This window comes from Lontra canadensis, unplaced genomic scaffold (assembly GCF_010015895.1).
Source record: "Lontra canadensis isolate GAN:19392208 unplaced genomic scaffold, GSC_riverotter_1.0 scaffold16, whole genome shotgun sequence".
Lineage (NCBI taxonomy): Eukaryota > Metazoa > Chordata > Mammalia > Carnivora > Mustelidae > Lontra > Lontra canadensis.
The window spans coordinates 20,281,389-20,300,198 of record NW_022631010.1 but is presented as its reverse complement, the minus strand read 5'-3'; the positions used below and the strand labels follow the sequence as shown (position 1 = coordinate 20,300,198).

Here is an 18,810-nt window from a genome sequence, read left to right as displayed (position 1 = left end):
GAAGAGCTGCCTTTCTCCGGTGTGTTTTGCGTCTCCCAAGAGCTTGGTCTCCTATAAAGTAAACCACGAAAGGCAAATGAAACAGACCCTGTTATCCATTGTTATTGGACATTGCTCTGTTTAAAGTACAGTCCTGCAGTCTGCCAAGCCTTCTCAGAGAAGCCATACATGGGATGATTCTCCTCTCCATTCCCATTCCAGCGATGTTTTAATGGACAGTAAACAGCAAGCTTGAAAATAAGCAGCAAGCAGGAGCTGCAGATGATAGGAGCGCATAAAGACTGAGTTTTATACTTCCCGAGTGGAGCTGCATCCCAAATCTACTTTTGGCTGTGAGTCCCATGGTAAGGGTCAGAAATGATCCTCCGTAAGAGAGTGAAGGGGTAGGAGAAGGCAGAATTAACTACCTTTCCGATGCAGCTGTGAATGTCATGGGGTTTCTTCTTGAGCTTTAATTTTTATTTCACAGCCTTGCCCTGTGGTTAGATCTGACCCTGTTGAGCCAGTTTTTAGGGGACAGGCGGCTTCTTTCGTCTCTAAGAATTGAAAGTGGCCTTCAGGATGGTGGAAAAGCTTCCTTCAATCCAATGCTACAAAAGTAGCAACCATATTCTGACATTTACCAGGTTTGCTGCAAACTGTGAGGGAGGATTTTTAAATTAACCAAATAAAATTCTCTGCACACATTAAGAAACCTCAGAACTTCTGCCCAAATGCTAAATGCACCTAACATCACTGTCTACTTCTGAATCACGTTGGAAAGATTTACCTTGTTATCAAGCCAGCATCTGTGTTAATGCAACTTATACGCCCGGCTCCTCTTTTTTTCCTGGCCCAAGTGTCTTGTCCTCACCTTTCAAATTATTCAGTTTTTTCTCCCCTTCAGTCCTTCATGGTTTTCAGATCCTTCAGCCAACTGCCCACATGACTCCACTCATGCCCAATTTTTCTATGTCCCTTTAAGATGGGATCTAGGCACCAGACTGTGGGTTATGAGGGTCTTTATCATTTCACCACTGTGCAGACATCAAGCACATTAGCTCTTCTCTCTGTGCCATCCTCGTGACCAATTAGCACAAGGGCAGGCTGCAGCTGTTCAGTAAGCATTAATTGGTGGCGATAAAATGTTGTGGCAGAGAAATGTCTGACAAATGTGTTCAGGAAGTCCTCGACCTTACAGCCAAGTTTACAAAACTGTAGTTTGGAGTAACTTTACAGTGAATTTTAATTCAGCCTATAAAGGCCTATACAGATAATCCAAACAGGAGAGCCTCTTGGACCTCACTGCCCATACAGGTGGGGAAGCCGACTGGTGATTTGCATCTGGAATGTAATGATTTCAAATCCAGAGGTTCATGCTATCATGGATTATTCCAAATCACCTGTATTGGTTCAGAGAAAGGCAGTCTGGCAAATGCCTTCCCAACTCCATATTCCAAGTACTTGAATGTACACTGGAGCTACAATTTGAGGGCTTTTTCTTTTTCTCACCTTTTCTATGTTTTTATTTGAAGCAGACAACTGGGTCAGATGAAACAGACTCAGAAATTATTATAAAGGACACAGTGAGTTTCGGCATTACAAAAATGCCAAATAAAGATGTCTTCTTTACAGTTACGCAAGAAGTATTTCAAGAGAGGATAATTCTGTTTGTATAAGCAATATAAGAGATGTTATATAAATATATGCTATATATAGTAACACATATGTAACTACTAACATCAGATAATGTCTAAAAATGACCACTATAGTTGTGCCACTAATGGATTAAAATGAACTGAGAAACTCTTTGGCTGAATGTGGTTCCTTCTTCACATAACTGTGAGGATACCGGTTGGATATATGGACAACCATTCAGCTCCTGGAAAGGGGACATCTGTATGGTCCAACATGCCGAGACCTTTCTTGACCTCCCAAAGGTGAATGGCAGAGATGGCAGCCACACTGGCTCTCAGTCATTGGGCCATTCCAAAACTGGATTACCTTCCCATGTACACTCCCCTCTCCTGCCATCTCATGTCTGAGTAAAATGCCATCAACTACAAATTACCAGTGTATAGGCTCTCACCATGGAATCAGAGATTTGCGTAGGTAATGAGGGAAGGCCTCTTGGAGGGGGGTTATTTGAAAAGAAGTATAGATTATACACAGAGTGGGATCAGATGTATTGTATTTCTGCAGACAAAATCATTAAGCACAAACACAGCAGGATTTGTTTAATAATAAAGTGGTTTGTTGGGGTTTAGGATTTTATTATTTCTTTTTAGAAAAATGAGAAAATTTACAAGATGCAAAGGTCTTACACAATACATTATCACCAATGTTTGCTCTCTTTACACCTTAACCGGTGCCCTGGCTTAGCCAGTGTTGGGAAGAACATGGACAGCGTGAATGCAGTGGAGACCCATCACGGACACATGTAAAAGGAGGACTCTATGACAAATGATGTGGGGCCAGCCTGTTTCAAAAGCAAGCCAAGAAATCACAGGAACCAGCAAAGTCTTTGCACAGGGGGAGCATGGGGATATGCCCTGCTGCTATGTGCATGGGGTGCACGCCCCCACATGGCCAGCTCCCACTTTCACTAAGACCATAGCAACAACAGAAAATGGTATCGTTCCTTTGGTGGTGGTGTTTTGTTTTGTTCTACTTTGTTTCCGCAGGGCTACTCAGGGTCCCAATTTCTTATTTCTGTCTTCCTTTTCATGATTCAGTTCCAAATTCTTAAAGCAGAGAAGGTACACAGCATCTTTCATGAATTTTTCAGGATCCAGTTCCACCCAATGATAATGCACTAAAAGAACAAAGATAAAACACATTACAGGAGAAGGTCCCAAAATACACCTTCAAATCCTATTTTAAAAAATATATATAACCAAGCCTAAACAAACAGCTAAAGACACCCTTTCAGTTCGTACAATGACAACAGCATGACAGTGTTTCACTTTATGATGAACAATCTGCCATGTTGTCATGTATAAATCCAAACAACTTCTCACCAAAGTCTCCAATTTATTAGAACCTCGTCCTTAGAGCTCAAAGAGATTCTAGATATCTGGGAATTAACTCACTTCTGAATGGCCTTTGGATCAAAAAGAAATGAGAAAATATTTTAAACTGAACGTAAATGAAAAGGCAACATATCATCATCCGTGATATGCACCTAAGGCAGTATGTAGAGGGAAATTCATAACATCAAAGCTTGTATTAGAAAAGAAAAAAGCTATCACATCAATAATCTGAGCTTCCACATTAAGAAACTAAAGAATAAAAGAAGAATAAAACCCAAAGAAAGCAGAAGAAGAAAAATGAAGACTAGAACAGAAACTAATGAAATTTCAAACAAAAACAAAAAAATAAATGGAAAGAAAAAATAAATAATTGGAAAGATCGATAAACTTGATAAACCTCTTGCCAGACCTACCAGGAAAAAAGAAGACATAAGTTATGAATATCAGGAATCAGAGGCAACATCAGTACATTTTATTATAGACATTAAAAGGATAAAAAAGATATGTCACAAACAACTTTATTCCCACAAATCAGACAACACAGATGAAATAGACAAAGTCCTTGAAAAAAGACACAAAAGTCTCATTTCCAAATCCTTTTAATCATGAGGGAGGCAGAGGGGAACCTAAATAAAGCATAGGAACAGGGAATAAACTAAACACTTGCTTTTGAGTTATTTTTAATATTGCTCAAAGGATGGTAGGTTCTTTAGTATAAAATATCCCAGTGTCTCAAGTTTCCCTCGATAATTCTGAGGCTACAAGAAACACCAGCGAATCTTGCCAAGATTTGTGAGGCAGGCGATTGACATCCAAGAAACAACAGTTTCTATTCCCTCAGATCTAAATTCTAATTGGGTAAACTTCACTACAAGCAAAAGTTTCTGGTAATAGTAGGTTGCATAGTGATACCACACATCTGTGAATATGCTTCTGGACACACCCAGCACAGGTTGCATTCTTAGAAAAGGGTCGTTTTATGGGCAGATACCTCCACAGAATTAAGAGTCTTCCATTCCGGCGCCCAGCTTGTTAGGGAGGCCCATGGACTCACACTAGAAAGGCTAACTTAACTGCAGCTATGTTCTTCAGTCGTATATGGACCCACACAAAAGACTGAAATTTTCCCCAAGGCCTACCCTCATGCTCTAAAACCCACAAGCCACAGACCTGCACTACTTCCTAAGAGAGATCTCAAAGACCACAAAGGGATAGGGATTACACAACATAATTTCTGGGGACCATATTACATCTATTTTTAAGTCAGGGAAAGAAATCCATATGCTGCTGTATTTTAATCAAGATGTTAACCCAAATCTAGGCACCTGAGGTATACTAATGCCTCTTTCCTCATCTGCAACACTAATAATTAAAATCCTGAAATTGGATCTCACACTGACCTTTGGGGAACTTCATTTTCTTGGTACAGATTAAAACCTTTGTTTCTGAACTTTTAAAATGAGCTTAGGAATCCTGCTTTAGTATATTATTCTTCTACATTTACTTCAAATAAATATTCTACATGTTTCAAAGCTTTGAGATAATAAATTTACACTTCCAATGTTTGATGTGCAGATGGAAATGATAAAGTTTGCTGAAGAAGAATAAATGACCTGGAAAATGTTCACAATATTCCATTAGATGATAAAAGCAGTGACATTATATGACATTATATATAGTCTGTCTTTATGTAAAATTAGAGAAAGAGAAATAGAATTATCTGATTAGAGAAAATGTTATAAAAGCATTATGTTAATAATGATCATCTTCGATGAAATGGCAGGTGACTTTTATTTTCTTTGAGCATTCTGGCATTTTAAAAAATTTTCTGTGATGAACGAACATTAATTCTGCAATACAAAATGGCTTTCAAAATAAATTTTATGAGAAAGACAATTCAGAAATTCCAATTCCCTACCAGAGAATCACAGAACTAGAAGGGATCCTGAGAGGTTTCATCCCAGGTGTTCTCAAATTCTACAGTAAACCACTCAGGCCTAGGGACTTCATAAAGCACCTAATCTGAAGGGTTTAAACTAAGAACTCCTTCAGAATGAACTGTTCTAATACTGGGATACCCAAGAGGCACACCTCATCCCAGTATCAATAATGACAACACAAGTGATGTGAGCTCCGAAGCTGCATGCAAGAACCTTCTGGCCAACAATAGACACTGTTCCACCCAAAAGCCACTGCCTCACCACACGGGTTGGTCAAACAGACACTGCTTTTTATTGTCAATCTCACCTTTAACAAATGTTCCTTCTCATTTTCTTAGACATAACCAAGGAAGAACCTAGGGGCCAGGATACTGGCTGTCAGGTGGGTGTGGCTGGAGATCATAGCCATTGCATGGCCTGAAGCATGAAAGGCGAGGTGGGGAGGGAGCTATCTGTGAGGTCCACCTGCCACATCACAAGCACTAAGCAGAAGTCATGTGCAAGGGAACAAAAACATGATTCTGCACAAAAGAGTGGAAATTTAGAAATCCTGGAGGAAGGGTAATGTGCCTCCCTGTGAGAGCCTTGAGAGGATGGCATCTGCTTGCATAGTACTGTTTTCTGATGTCCTTGTGAGTCAGGTGAGCTGTCTGAGGGCAGACATGACCTACAGGCTGGAGGCACCTAACAGGGAGCAGTACATGCCTGAGATAATGTAGCACTACGATTTCAGAGCCTTATAGAAAGAACCTTCTGGAGTGGCTCTCTTTTATTGCCTGCAAACATCAGAGGCAGTAGGGAATAGTCCAGCACCAGAAGAAAAGAATTCCTCAACAGCCTGTTTGAGTCTCTCAAAGATGCTGATTTCCAGCTGATCTACTTCTGGCTTCAGGCCATTCAAGCAACCACAAAATTTAAGTGCTTGAGTTAAGATACACAGACCACAGACGTGCTCTCCAAACCACTGTCAAAAGAACCCAGCTTTTATATATTTATTTCAGGCTACAGCTAGGAATCTAATCTGATACCACTTACCTAGAAAAGAAAGGCTGTTCTATGAGAAAACATGAGTCTCTGAGAAGTCCACGTTATCAGAGAAGGATTCAATCTGACTTAGCATTTACAGAAATTCCAGTGAGCCCTCCACTGAATTGTCAAGTGAAGAATCTCTGCCTTTACATGAGGGCAAATGGGCCCGAATTGGTGATGAGAACATGAGGACAGTGACTCAATTTCCTGATTAAGACAGAAAATCTTAGGCACCTGGGTGGCCCAGTCGGTTAAGCTTTCGAATCTTGATTTCTGCTCAGGTCTCAATCTCAGGGTTGTGAGTTTGACCCCTATATTGGGCTCCATGCTGGGTGTGGAGCCTATATAAAAAGAGAAGACAAGAGGAGAAAAGAGAAAGGATGGGAGGGAGGGAAGAAGAAAAAAAAAAGGAAGGGAGCAAGGGAGGAAGGAAAGCAATGAGACAGGAAAGCTTGGTATGGCACACGAAAAGAAGAAACTGACAGCAATTAGTTTTTATTTTTGGCCTAACTTCCACCTATCTATTGCTCATGTATATTTGTACGTATTTAATCAAGCCAGTCTTACAGAACGGACAGTGGTTCAGAACATTCACCTGTCCAACTGAACTTCCTGCAGAGATGGGCTGGTTCTATGTCAGCACCATCCAATATGGCAACCACTAGCCAAATGTAGCTATGGGACTATGGAAATGAATTTTAAACTTTGTTTAATTTTAATTAATTTACACTCAAATATCCACACACAGGTAGCACCTACTGTATTAAATAGCATACTTCTAGGTTATCTGAAAGCAGGGTGCCTATATGGCACAGTTTTATACATGTATTATACAAGTATTGAGCTAGGTTAGCTCAATACTTCAGCAATAGACAGAATTAATAATTATGGACAGGTTTTTGCCAATTCTCTAACAAATGAAACTGAGGTGGAAGCCTAGACCCGTAGAAAATCCAACCCTACTGCTGGCAAAGTAACATAATGTGCCGACTATGTATCAGTGAGGAAGCAGTTCAGTCTCTTGTATAATAACAAACCTCAGAACAACTTTAAGGTTTGGGAACAGTAACCTCCTCCAGGTTAGAAGACAGAGAATGGAGCAGAAGATAATTTCTGAAGAAATACTGCTTAAAATTTCCCAAATGTATTGAAAGACAAACATTTACAGGTTCAAGAGGCTCAGAAGACCCAAAGCAGTCATCAGACTGAAACTCAAGATGTGATACAGATGTTGGAATTATCAGACAAGGGAAAATAGCTGCGATTAATATGTGAAGGACTCTAACATGTAAAGCAGACAATATGTAAGAACAGATGGGTAATGCAGCAGAGATACAGAAACTCCAAAAAGAATCAAAAGAAAATGCTAGAAATAAAAAACACCGTAATAGATAAAAAGAATGCCTCTGATGGGCTCATCAGTAGACTGGACACAGCCAAAGAATCAGTGGGCTTAAAAAGTGGTTAATAAACAAACTTCTAAACCGAAATGCAAAGAGACAACAGAATGGGGGGAAAGGGGATGTGGGGCAATTGCAAAAGGCATAACATACACATAACTGGAATACCAAGAGAAAGAAAGAGAACAGAGAAGTATTTGAGATAATAATGGCTAAGAATGATCCAAACTGTAAACAAAGAAAGGGAAAATCTTCAAAGAAGCTGAAGGGGATGGGAGGACAGGAGGAAGGAGTAAGGGACAGCTGTGAACCCACCTTACCCATAGAGGAACAAGGATGAAAAGTGCAAAGGGCTTCTCAGAAGGAATAATGCAAGCAAGAACAGAGTGCAATAAAATATTTAATCCACTGAAAGAAAAAAACCACCAATCTAAAATTCTGTACCACTGAAATTACCCTCCAAAAGTGAAGCAAATAGACTTTCTTAGATCCACATTGTAAGAAATGTTAAAAGAGGTTTTTCAGGCAGAAGAAACATGATATGGGTCAGAAACTTGGATTTGCAGGGTGCCTATATGGCTCAGTTGGTTAAGCGTCCAACTCTTGATCTTAGCTCAGGTTTTGCTCTCAGGGTCATGAGTTCAAGTCCCACGTTGGGTTCTGTGCTCAGCTTGGAGTCAGCTTGAGGATTCTCTCTCCCTCTCCCTCTCCCTCTCCCTCTGTCCCTTCTCCCACCCGCGCACAAGCTCTTTCTCTCAAAAAAATAAATAAGTCTTTTTTTAAGGAGTGTATTACAACATCTAGGGCGACCACTAAAAAATCTTTTAAGTTTAAAAAAATGAAAACAGCACCTCAGAGGCACAGTTTTATACATGAAGCACCAGCACCTGAACTGGGAATGAATGTTGACACAGGGAAGCAAAATGAAAGCCGTGGATATGAAAGAGATTCTACTTTCTATAAGTGGGGGAGAAAACAGTGAAAACACAACTATCCTTGAATACACACAAACTTCTCTAGCTCATTAGGAAGAAACGGGCTCAGCCAGATACATCTTTTATTCAGACAAAGGTCAATTTGAAAAAGCAAACAGATGGCAGCTTCCAATACACTTTCCTTGCTTTGTTTCAAGTGTGTTGACATTTGAGGACAGATATGTGGGGTGCTGCTCAAGAGTGGGCTCCTCTCACACCCTAATGATGGCAGCAAAGTAAATACTCAAATGAGGCAATACTTGACCTTGCACTCAAAGGCAGAGAACATGCGGTCCTCGTGAAAGGCTGCCACGTGCCTTGGCTGTGGCCAGAAAGGGGGGAAAAGGGAGTTGCTGCCTCAGAGGAAACCTTGAACCCGCCACACAGGGTGAATGAGCCTGAAGAAATGAGACAGAGGACAAAAACAGAAGTGCATTTTAGCACTTCCCTGTCCATCTGATAAAATAAGAAACATCTGCAATGTGACAGAGAAATGTCAGCACCCTGGGAGTGTCCTCTGAAGGCTTCTGACTCACTTTCAAAGAAAACTGTGCCCGAGCTCATGCAGTCTCTCACTCCATTTTCTTTTGCCTTTTCTTTCTCTCTCATGCCTTGGAAACTCAAAGCTACTCCCTTAGGTCCTATGAGGCTCCCCAGGGCTCCTTCTGTTTGTAAAGAAAAGCAAATGAAAACTGCAGCTCCCCTCACTGAGGCAGGGGTGGGGCTGCTGTTTTTCTGTGCAGCACAGTCAGTGCCAAGGTCACCTTCTGTCACTAATTCAGCTCTTAGAGATATCTGAATATTTGGTGATGTTTTCATGGGTCTACTGGGATGACAAATTTCAGCAGATGGGGCAACAAAAGCCCATGGGCAACAAAAAACCCAAATATGTAATTGGAGGAGCAGCTGTCATTTACTGTTGGCCTCCTTTATGGTCTTCAAACCTGAGCACATGTCTATCATCCCAGAGGTGGGGGTAGCTAGCCCAGCTCCTCCCTGGCCCTTGGCTGGCTGCAGCAGTGGGGTCTCCAAGGACCCCTCACGTCTGTCCTTGTCTGGATGTCAGCACCAGCCACCAGGCCTCCACTGCCACCTCTAGTTAGAAGTCCAAGTGGACACCCACCTTAAACTGCCAATCAGTAAATGGTTTGCCTCCTGCACTCAGTCAAAAAGCCAGACAGTGCTCCATAAACATGCGAAGAAAATGTGGCTTCTGCATTTTCACGGGCCCATCCAAACGTCCTCACGAGCCTCCATCCCGCTGGGTAGCAGCAGCACAATCTAGAATCCACAGTTATTCTGCTCACCTGGGTGTTAGAACAGCTGAGTCCTCAAATGGTCCCTGTGCCTGGGTGCTTGGTGTGGTTCTGCACCTGGTGCTGAGCCCCAGGGACACCACTGAGCAGCACTTGATAGTCAGGGGCAACAGCCCCCACCCCTGCCTGACTTGACCTCATTTCCATTCCTGCCCTTGCTAGCACTACAGACCCCTCACATCCCACCCTGGGAGCCACATGGAGATGGTGGCTGAAACCCGCAGAGTTGCAGAGCAGCAGTGCTGCAGAGAGCTGAGGTCACAACCCTCCTGGCTCTCTCAGCTTCTGGGGCAGGCTCACTCCTTCTACCAGGACCCATGGTCAGCTCAGCAGACCCCCACACCCTCTCTTCAACATGCCTCATGGGGCAGGTGAGACCCTCTACTGACTCCTGCTATATCTTGTTGCCTTACCACGTCTTGCTGCCCCTTCTACTCAGCTGCAATAGTCTCGCAGAGACCTACAGCCATCCCTCACAACAGTCTCCTACCAGGACTCTCACCGGGGACCAAAGCACAGGCCCCCAGGCGTCCAGCTTCCCTGACAACCCAACCATAAGCCCAAGGATTCTAGCCTGGAGCCAGAAGACCAGGTGTGGCCCTGGGCTTCTCCAACCGTTCCTCTCCTAACCTGAAGCTTTCTTTCACCTTCCCTCCTGCCAGACAGGGTCTCCCCAGTACGTCATTCCTGCTCATCCACCTTCTCTCCCACCTCCTCCCCAGGGCCATAATGATAACAGGGCTGCAGTTCCCTTGAGTTTGCTCCCCCCCACCCTGGTGTCCTTTCTATGGCTAGTTTTTTTTGACTCTTGAATAACGTGGAGGTTAGGGACACCAAACCCTACACAGCTGAAAATCCATAGAACTTCTGACTCCCCAAAGATGTAACTACTAATAGTAGTCAGTAAGGCTGACCAAAGCCTTACTGACATAAACACATTTTCTGTACGTCATACATAATATGCACTGTGTTCTCACAGTCAAGTAAAGGAGAGAAAAAACAATGTTATTAAGAAAATCATGAGGAGGGGCGCCTGGGTGGCTCAGTGGGTTAAGGCCTCTGCCTTCGGCTCAGGTCATGATCCCAGGGTCCTGGGATGGAGCCCCGCACTGGGCTCTCTGCTCAGCAGGGAGCCTGCTTCCTCCTCTCTCTCTGCCTGCTACTCTGCCTACTTGTGATCTTTGTCTGTCAAATAAATAAATAAATTCTTTAAAAAAAAAAAAAAAGAAAATCATGAGAAAATACATCCCCAGTCCTGTCCTGTATCTACTGGCACCAGAAGCTTTCATCTGTTTGCAAGATGGATTGTCAGTACCTACGTCAACGTCCTACAGAACGCAAAACACTGTATGCGTTATCCATATTACTAACCCCAGACACCAAAAATGAAAAGACGGTGTGAAAAAGAAATTCATATTTATTTACAAGTGTAATGCTAAGTGCGTTGATAACAAAGAGGCAGCAATAGGATTGCTTTATAGTAGCCCAGCCTATAGGCTAATGAATGAATCATTATACAATTTTTCTGGCATACGGTTTTGCAGTTGTATTCATAATACAGTAAATATTGTTAAGATTGTTTTAAGAACCACGTACCTCTGATGATAGGCCAGTATGCACTTTGTCCAGTTCTAAGACAGAGAGGCGCACTGTATGGTAATTCTTTGAAGGCAAGGTTATAAAACAGTAAGAGGAAAAACGTGTCATCAATTTCACATTAATATCACTCACCTTCCACCTGTCTAAGGATAGGCTCTCCACTTCCATATGCATCTTGCACACAATGAATATGTGGGCAAAGATGACTATGATACAAAACGTCTCACGCAGTCCTGGCTGTACGATTGCTAGGTATTCACATGAGAATCACACATACACAACCCATGAGTTTACTAACTGTACAGCAGGATGATTATTTACTATTCAGTAAGTAGAAGTGCATCATCAGTAAGGTCTCTGTCCTCGCCGTCCCACGATGAGCAGGCGGTGGGGGAAGAGGAGAGGCTGGTCTTGCTGTCCTGGCGCGGCAGAACAGAGGAGGAGCAGGAGGTGGAAGGGGAGGCAGGAGAGGCAGGCACACTCTGTGTAACTTTATGGAAACACAAAATCTCATCATTTCTGACATTTTTGCTTTCTCTTTTCTCCAAAAATGCTTCTCTGTGGCACCAATCCTTCCTCTCTACCTTTGCTTCAGTTTTAGCATCTGTATCATAAAAGAAGGCGAAAGCAGTCAGGAATGCCTGGAACCCTTCTGCCAGACAACAGTTTGTTTTCTGCCATTGCTGCTTCTAGGTCTTCCTCCCCATCGCCTGACACTGGTTTGGAAGCACTCATCTTCTTCAAGTTGTCTTCTGCTAATTCCTCTGTGGTGCCCATTAGCTCTCAAATTTCTCCAAGATCTGTATCATGAAACCCTTCACCCCCTCAACTCACCTTTTCTTTTTTTTAAATCATATCCACAATCTCTTTCATGATTTCCGTGACTGACTCTGCTGTACATGCTGTGAAGTCATGTACAACATCTGGACAGAGTTTTCTCCAACAGTGATTTATTGTTTCAGGCTTGATGGCTTTCACAGCATTTCCTATAGTAACAGTGGCATCTTCAATGGAGTAATCCTTGCAGACCTTCTTGATGTTCTGTCGGGGTTCTCTTCCAGATCACGGACTATGCCTTCCGTATGGTCCCGTGTGTGATGAGCCTTCAGGGTCCTCACGATCCCCTGATCTAGAGCCTGAATTAGAGACCATGTGTTTGGAGACCACAGACCACTTTGACACCTTCAGTGTTGAACTCATGGGGTTCTGCAGCCAGGGCATTGCCCAGTATCAAAAGAACTTTAAAAGGCAGTCCCTCCTGGCAAAGTACTCCCTAACTTCAGGAACAAAGCATCAATGGAACCAATCCAGCAAAAGGGTTTTCATTGTCCAGCCTTCTTGTTATGCAACCAAAAAGAAAGCAGCTGATGTTTATGTTTTCCCTTCAAGGCTGGGAGGGGGGAATGGTTAGCAGCTTTATAAATAAGGGCAGTCCTGAACATAAACCCAACTGCATTTGCACAGAACAGCAGTTAGCCTCTCCCTTCCTGCTTAAATCCTGATACTTTTTTCTCTTCCTTACTAATAAATGTCCTCTGGGGCATTTTCTTCCAGAATAGGGCACTTTGCATTAAAAACCTGTTCAGACAGATATCCTTTCTCCTCGGTGATCTTCCCAATGGTGTCTGGGAACTCGTCTACTGCCTCTTGGTCAGAAAAAGCTGCTTGATATTTGTAAAGCCAAACCTCTTTCTAAAATTATCAAACCATCTTTTGCTGGCATTCAGTCCTCCAGTTTTAGATCCTTCACCTTCCTTTTGCTTTAGGTCATCACATAATGATTTCACCTTTTCTTTTCTCAAATCATCTTTGAGTCTATAGGTACGGCTTTCTTATAGCAATCAAGAAGTGCAAGGTTTCCGGGCCTACAGGCATAGCTGCGGCAATGGCTTCATGAAATTCCTTTTCTTCTTCTTCTTCTTCTTTTTTTTTTTTTTAAACAACATTCCTTATGCTGGATTCATTTATCCTGAAATGGTGGGCACTGCAGCTTCAGACCATAGTGGTACACATCAGGCAATTCAAGTTTTTCTTGCGGCGTCATGACTTTTCTCTGGTTCTTGGAAGCACTTCCAGCAGCACTAGTGGCCCCTGGGATGGGTCCCACAGTGTTATTCAAGGGTGAGGATATTGCACTAAACATGATGAAAAATATGCAAAAACTGCGAGAGATCACTTTTTACCACGATCCATAATTTACTGTAGAGACAAACTGCTCACGCGGAGATGATGAACATCACACAACATCTGAAGCAGATACGCACAATGCCTGAGCTCAGCAACAGGAGGTGCTCAGGAAATTATTATGGTAGTATATGGCATGTGCTGTAGTTAATTTTATGCAGTTACCATTTAATACTGCATCTTCACGTTTGTTTACATGTCTCTCCACTGTACATAGTGCTACATATGGTCTGTTAAGTATTTCTATGTATAAGTTTTGATAAATTCTAACTTTTTATAATAGGTTTATGTGTATTTTATGGTAGTGACATTTATGCATTCACAACATGCCTTTTTTTTTTTTTTAATTTCTAGGCTACAGGGTTTATCTGTGGACTTTTTCATATTGTTGCAAATCTCCAAAAAATCTTCCAACATATATATACTGAAAGAAATCCATAAGGGGATCCACAGAGTTCAAACCCATGCTGTTCAAGGGTCAACTGTAGCATGATTTACCCCAAGTTCTATACTACCCAATTTGCAATAACTTGAGAATTAAATATGATTACAGGTTTTAAACTTTTCCACTGATTTTAGAAAAGCAAAAAATAAATACCTACAAGTGTATGAGAAATTTCGCCTTTTAAACTTTGGGAGATGTTGGAAAGCAATGCGCACTTTCACCTCTTCCCCATCTTACTGTGTGCTGTCTCCTATTGTGAAGCATGTCCTCCAGGATGTTCTGAGACACAAAGTCACTGTCTCTTCCTCTGTGCATGGGCTTTCTGGTGTTCCTCTTGCACACAGAAATGGCAAAACCACTCCCAAGCTGCCCACTGGCCACAGGATACTAATGCCTAGGATACCTTTCTACTGGAATTATTCTCATCTAACTAACTGAAACTAATCTACTGGGATTACTCTGAGGCCAAAATCTAACACAAATAGAGACTTATGTTTTGCACTGATATAAAGAGTAGAATTCAGTACCCCCCAATAAATAAAACAAAGATTCAAAGTATTGTACAGAAACAATTACATCAAAAATTAAAACATCAAATTTAAAAAATACAAAAATTATTCATTTTAATTATACAATAATACCATTATACAATAATACAAATAATTTCAATAATATAAAAATACAAAATTAGCAGGTAGATAATATAATCAAGAAAGAAATCAACTAGGTGACATAAAAATTTTTTAAAGCCATTTTGAAAATACAAGGTCCAAGACACATTAGAATTTGTGTGTTTTTGTGTGTTTACATTATTAAGCTGGGTTTGGTTACTGGCAGATGAATATTCCTTATCTATTCATTGAGTTCAGCATGAGAGTCTGAAAATTCAATTTTTTAAAAATTTATTGAAAAGTCCCAACACTCACTGGGGAAGAGGTTATTATTTATATAATCTTAAAACTGAAGGGAAAACACATGGTGCTGTGTCAGAGTAGGGCCAAGAGAGCAAAACACTGTGCAGGCTGGCCAGCTGCCCTCCGTCCAAGGAGAAGAAATAGAAAATATTGGGTCTGGATTTTGCTTCTGAACCAAGGAATCACCCACTATAATGACTGTCATTCCCTGGCCATCAGATTGGCCAGTCCTTCATCCTTGGTTCAGGTGGCAGGAGTGGATATGGTTGGTGTGCTCTCTCCAGCACCATCCCCAGGAGGCAGGGGAGGCTTAAGCAGAGGTGCCACAGACACATTGCAGGGGGGCGGGACGGACCTGCCCTCCCACCCCATCCTGCTAGGACAGTCAGCCCGCACTATGCCTTTACCTGCGTGCCTTTCACAACAGCACTGGTGATGGGGAGGAGTTTTAACTCTTTTAGTTAATGAAGAAAAACCAAGGAAGCAAAAATGACACAACTTACTGTCACAAAGAAATTGGCCAGAGGGAAATGAGAACTCAGTGAGTTTCTGAGCTGTTGCTGGACCTGCAGAGCAAGCGTACTTGTAAAAGGAACTTCAAGAGCTACCCCGTGCTCCATCCTTCAGACTGCAGCTTTCTGTCCAGCCCATAAGTCAGAGGCGCCAGCAGGATTTGTGATGACAAAACTGACCACTGATAAGAGCAAATCGCCACAAAGTTCTGAAGGGATGGCAATGGAAGTTTTATGTGATATAAAGGCCACAAATTACACACGTAAATGTTACTGTGTATTCATGAATATTTAACATTATTCAGACACCACACAGCACTTTTCGGAAGGTTCTCCCTAACTGACACCAACTGTTTCAGTTCATGAATAAAAACCCATGTCTTGAGGTCCAGACCAAGAAAAGGGGGTGGGGGGAGGTTCCCTCTGATTCCTGCTTCATTTTCATATGAGTGTGAGAAAAATCAGCCAAGACCAGTGACCACAGTTCTGTCACCACCACCCTCCCCGCTATAGAAACAGGGAAGGAAACAGAGTGATTAGGAGAAAAGTCAAGTGGACATTACAGGATTGATTATCCAGTGCCTCCCACCCCTTAAAACTACCAGTGAGGGGGTGCCTGGGTGGCTCAGTGGGTTAAGCTTCTGCCTTCGGCTCAGCTCATGATCTCAGGGTCCTGGGATCAAACCCACATCAGGCTCTCTGCTCACCAGGGAGCCTGCTTCCCCCTCTCTCTCTCTCTCTGCCAGCTGCTCTGCCTACTTGTGATCTCTCTCTCTCTCTCTGTCCAATAAATAAATAAAATCTTAAAAAAAAAAAAAAACTACCAGTGAGTCCATGACACAGCCTTTCTGAGCTCTCTGTCCTGTGCCTTTGGTCTGTCTGTGTTTGTAAACTAGTCTGTGTTAGTGCACCCGACTATCACTGCGGACTCTGTAATAGAGCTCAGTGTCTGGTAGTGCGCATCCCAAAGGTGGATGGACTTCCCCTTCAGAAGGGAAAGAGAAGGCAGAAGACCATCTTATGAATGTTCTCCTCTCTCGCCACTCAACACCTCCAGGATGTATCTGTATGTTGACTTGGTTTGAACCAAAGACAATATATAAGCTGAAGGCTCCAAAATGTATGGCCAGACCTCACTCCTCTCTTGATTTCTGCTACTCCCTCCTAACTGGCCTATTGGTTCCAGCCTCACTCCCCTCAGGTGCTAGCATGATCTCCTTAAACTCTGGACCTGATTATGTCACCTATACCTTTGAACTGTTTCAGAAGTTTCCCACCATCCCAGAATGAAATCCAAATTGGCCAGCTGCACACCAGACCCTATGAACCAGGACCCTCCTCCTCCTCTAATTTTACGGAAGCATCCTAGACAACCCAACCCAACCCAAACGGTAGCCAGTGTTTCAGCCACTCTTTCCCACCTCTGTTCCAAAACTCTCTGTTCTTTTCTCACACCCAACAATGTTTGCATCTGCTCTTCTCCTGGCTTAGGCAGCTCCCACCCTTGCCCCTCATCTGCCCATTTCCATATGTCTTCTGAGGTCTGGTTCTGGGGTCCTCCCCTCTGTGAAACCTCCCCAACTTCCCTCTCTACCCCGTCACATTCCCTCCACAACAAGCCACATTGCTGATTATTTCTATGCTTCTCCCTGAACTTGCGAACTCTCCCAAATAAAGCGCTCTTCATAATGTACTTGCTGGAGGAATGAGCTTGAGCAAAGGCCTTCAGATGGCTGGATCAAGTTTTAGACACCACTGACCTTCAGGCAGGGAGGCGGACTTAAGAGACATTACTGGATGTGGAAGGGAAGCAAATGAAGCCCAGCTTTAGCAAAGGGAAACTGGGAGTACAGTCGGTGCCAGGCAGGATGAACTGAAGGATGAAGAACATGAGGGGGGCAGCTCTGAGAGAGCAGGCTGCAGGCGACCGTGGTCCCCAACGGAGCTGCTGAGAGCAGGAGTGGAGAGGAGGGAGCAGTGGTGAGGAAGGGCTCAGGTGAGGCTCCCAGCCTACATCGCACATCTGCGAACATGCTGGAAATGCTCACAGGAGCAGCAGTTATTGGCCAACACAGGCAAGTGAGGAAGGAGAAGACCCCAGGCCCAAGGGTTCCCTGTCCACACCTCCACTTTTCCAGGAAGGTATGGGTGAATGCCCATAAAACGAATTCTGCCTCAAAAGCCATTCTGTTCTCCATTTGCTACCATTTTCCCAAAATGTGAGAAGACATATGCAGGGAGGGGCGGCTCCTACCTGAGTTCCATCCCTAAGTCTATGGCTCCCGCTCAGAAGACACGTCGCCCTCCGCCCCACTGCTGGCACTGCGGTCTTCTTTTCGGGGGGCATTTCTCTCTTTGCTTGATTCAGAAGGCCCCTTGGCTCTGGTCTTTTCTTTCCTCTGCTGCTGTTTTTCAAGCTTTGACAGCTGATTATAAAAAGTAAAAAGACTTGTTTTACAAACATAAACATGTACCTCTCTATCCAAAACACCGATTACTTCACACGCAGCAACCACTAAACATGCTTCTGTCTGATAAACCAGTGTGCCACAGGGTTTCAGATGTGCCAAATGGTCTGCAAAATGTCCGTCGGTCAGGCACCTAAATTGTTAACACAGATTAGTCACACACGAGATCTCTCTGGACTTTTCTCCACCCATAACTCATCTTGCCATGTGCTCTTTGAAAATGGTCAACCAACAGGCTTCACTGACAGGCTGAGAAGAGCCCTATAAGTGAAAAAGCTTTTATTCGGTTATTTTTTTTCCTCTGATGTCTCTATAGCTTTTTCTAACCAAATCATCTTCCTACTTACTCTTTTCTAAAGAGTGACCAACACACTCCTCTATGTGCTGAAGGTGGGAAAGAAGGCTCTGAATAAAAGACGTTAAGTAATTTTAAACATCGTCTCAGTTCTGTTTGTTCTCTGAGACTGAACTTACCCACAACCAAAACCCTAAGTGCTCACAGTAAGGCCTCATGGGGGCTACACAGGGACACTGGTCCTGGGAGCCCTCTCAGACCTCCTCTGGGCCAGCTGGGGGACATGACTCTGGCATCCGACTCCAGAGGGACCTGGGTCCACTTCCCCCCTGGTTAGTCTCCCCAACATGTTGAAGGAAACCACAGAGTAGACAGTCTAAAGAAACAGATCATCTGACACCCTGAGCAACAGCAAGACCACTCAAGAAAGGCCTGCTGAGAAACTTGTCAGAGCACACTGTCCAAGTTTGGGCCCACAGGACTTTCTAGACCAAAAAAAGCCATCTGTAACGAGAGACAGCAACACCCAGTTTCATGTGCCTCCCAGACCAGGACTACAAACATTTTATAGTTCACATCGAAAGAGGGAAACTTAATGAAGAGCTGGCTTCTCCCTGTCAGTCACTGTCCCCCACCCAAGCATATAAAGAAAACACTGTAATTAACCTGCCATGTCATCTCTGGATTACAGACAGACTTTGAACTGAATCTTTAGATAGATCA

At 43.1% G+C, this 18,810-nt stretch overlaps 1 protein-coding gene across 2 annotated transcripts in view; it reads right to left on the bottom strand.

Moving 5' to 3' along the window:
• Positions 1-2,201: 2,201 nt before the first annotated feature.
• Positions 2,202-18,810, bottom strand: part of DTD1 (D-aminoacyl-tRNA deacylase 1) — a 178,215-nt gene continuing 161,606 nt past the window's right edge. Inside the window, exons 5-6 of one of the 2 annotated variants that reach the window (XM_032859273.1) lie at positions 17,579-17,750; positions 2,202-2,794 (exon numbers count right to left, since the gene is read on the bottom strand). In XM_032859273.1, the coding sequence (XP_032715164.1) occupies positions 17,598-17,750 (153 nt within the window). In that variant the 3' untranslated portion in view covers positions 2,202-2,794; positions 17,579-17,597. The remainder of the gene's footprint in view (positions 2,795-17,578; positions 17,751-18,810) is intronic. The other variant, XM_032859274.1, reaches the window with a different exon arrangement.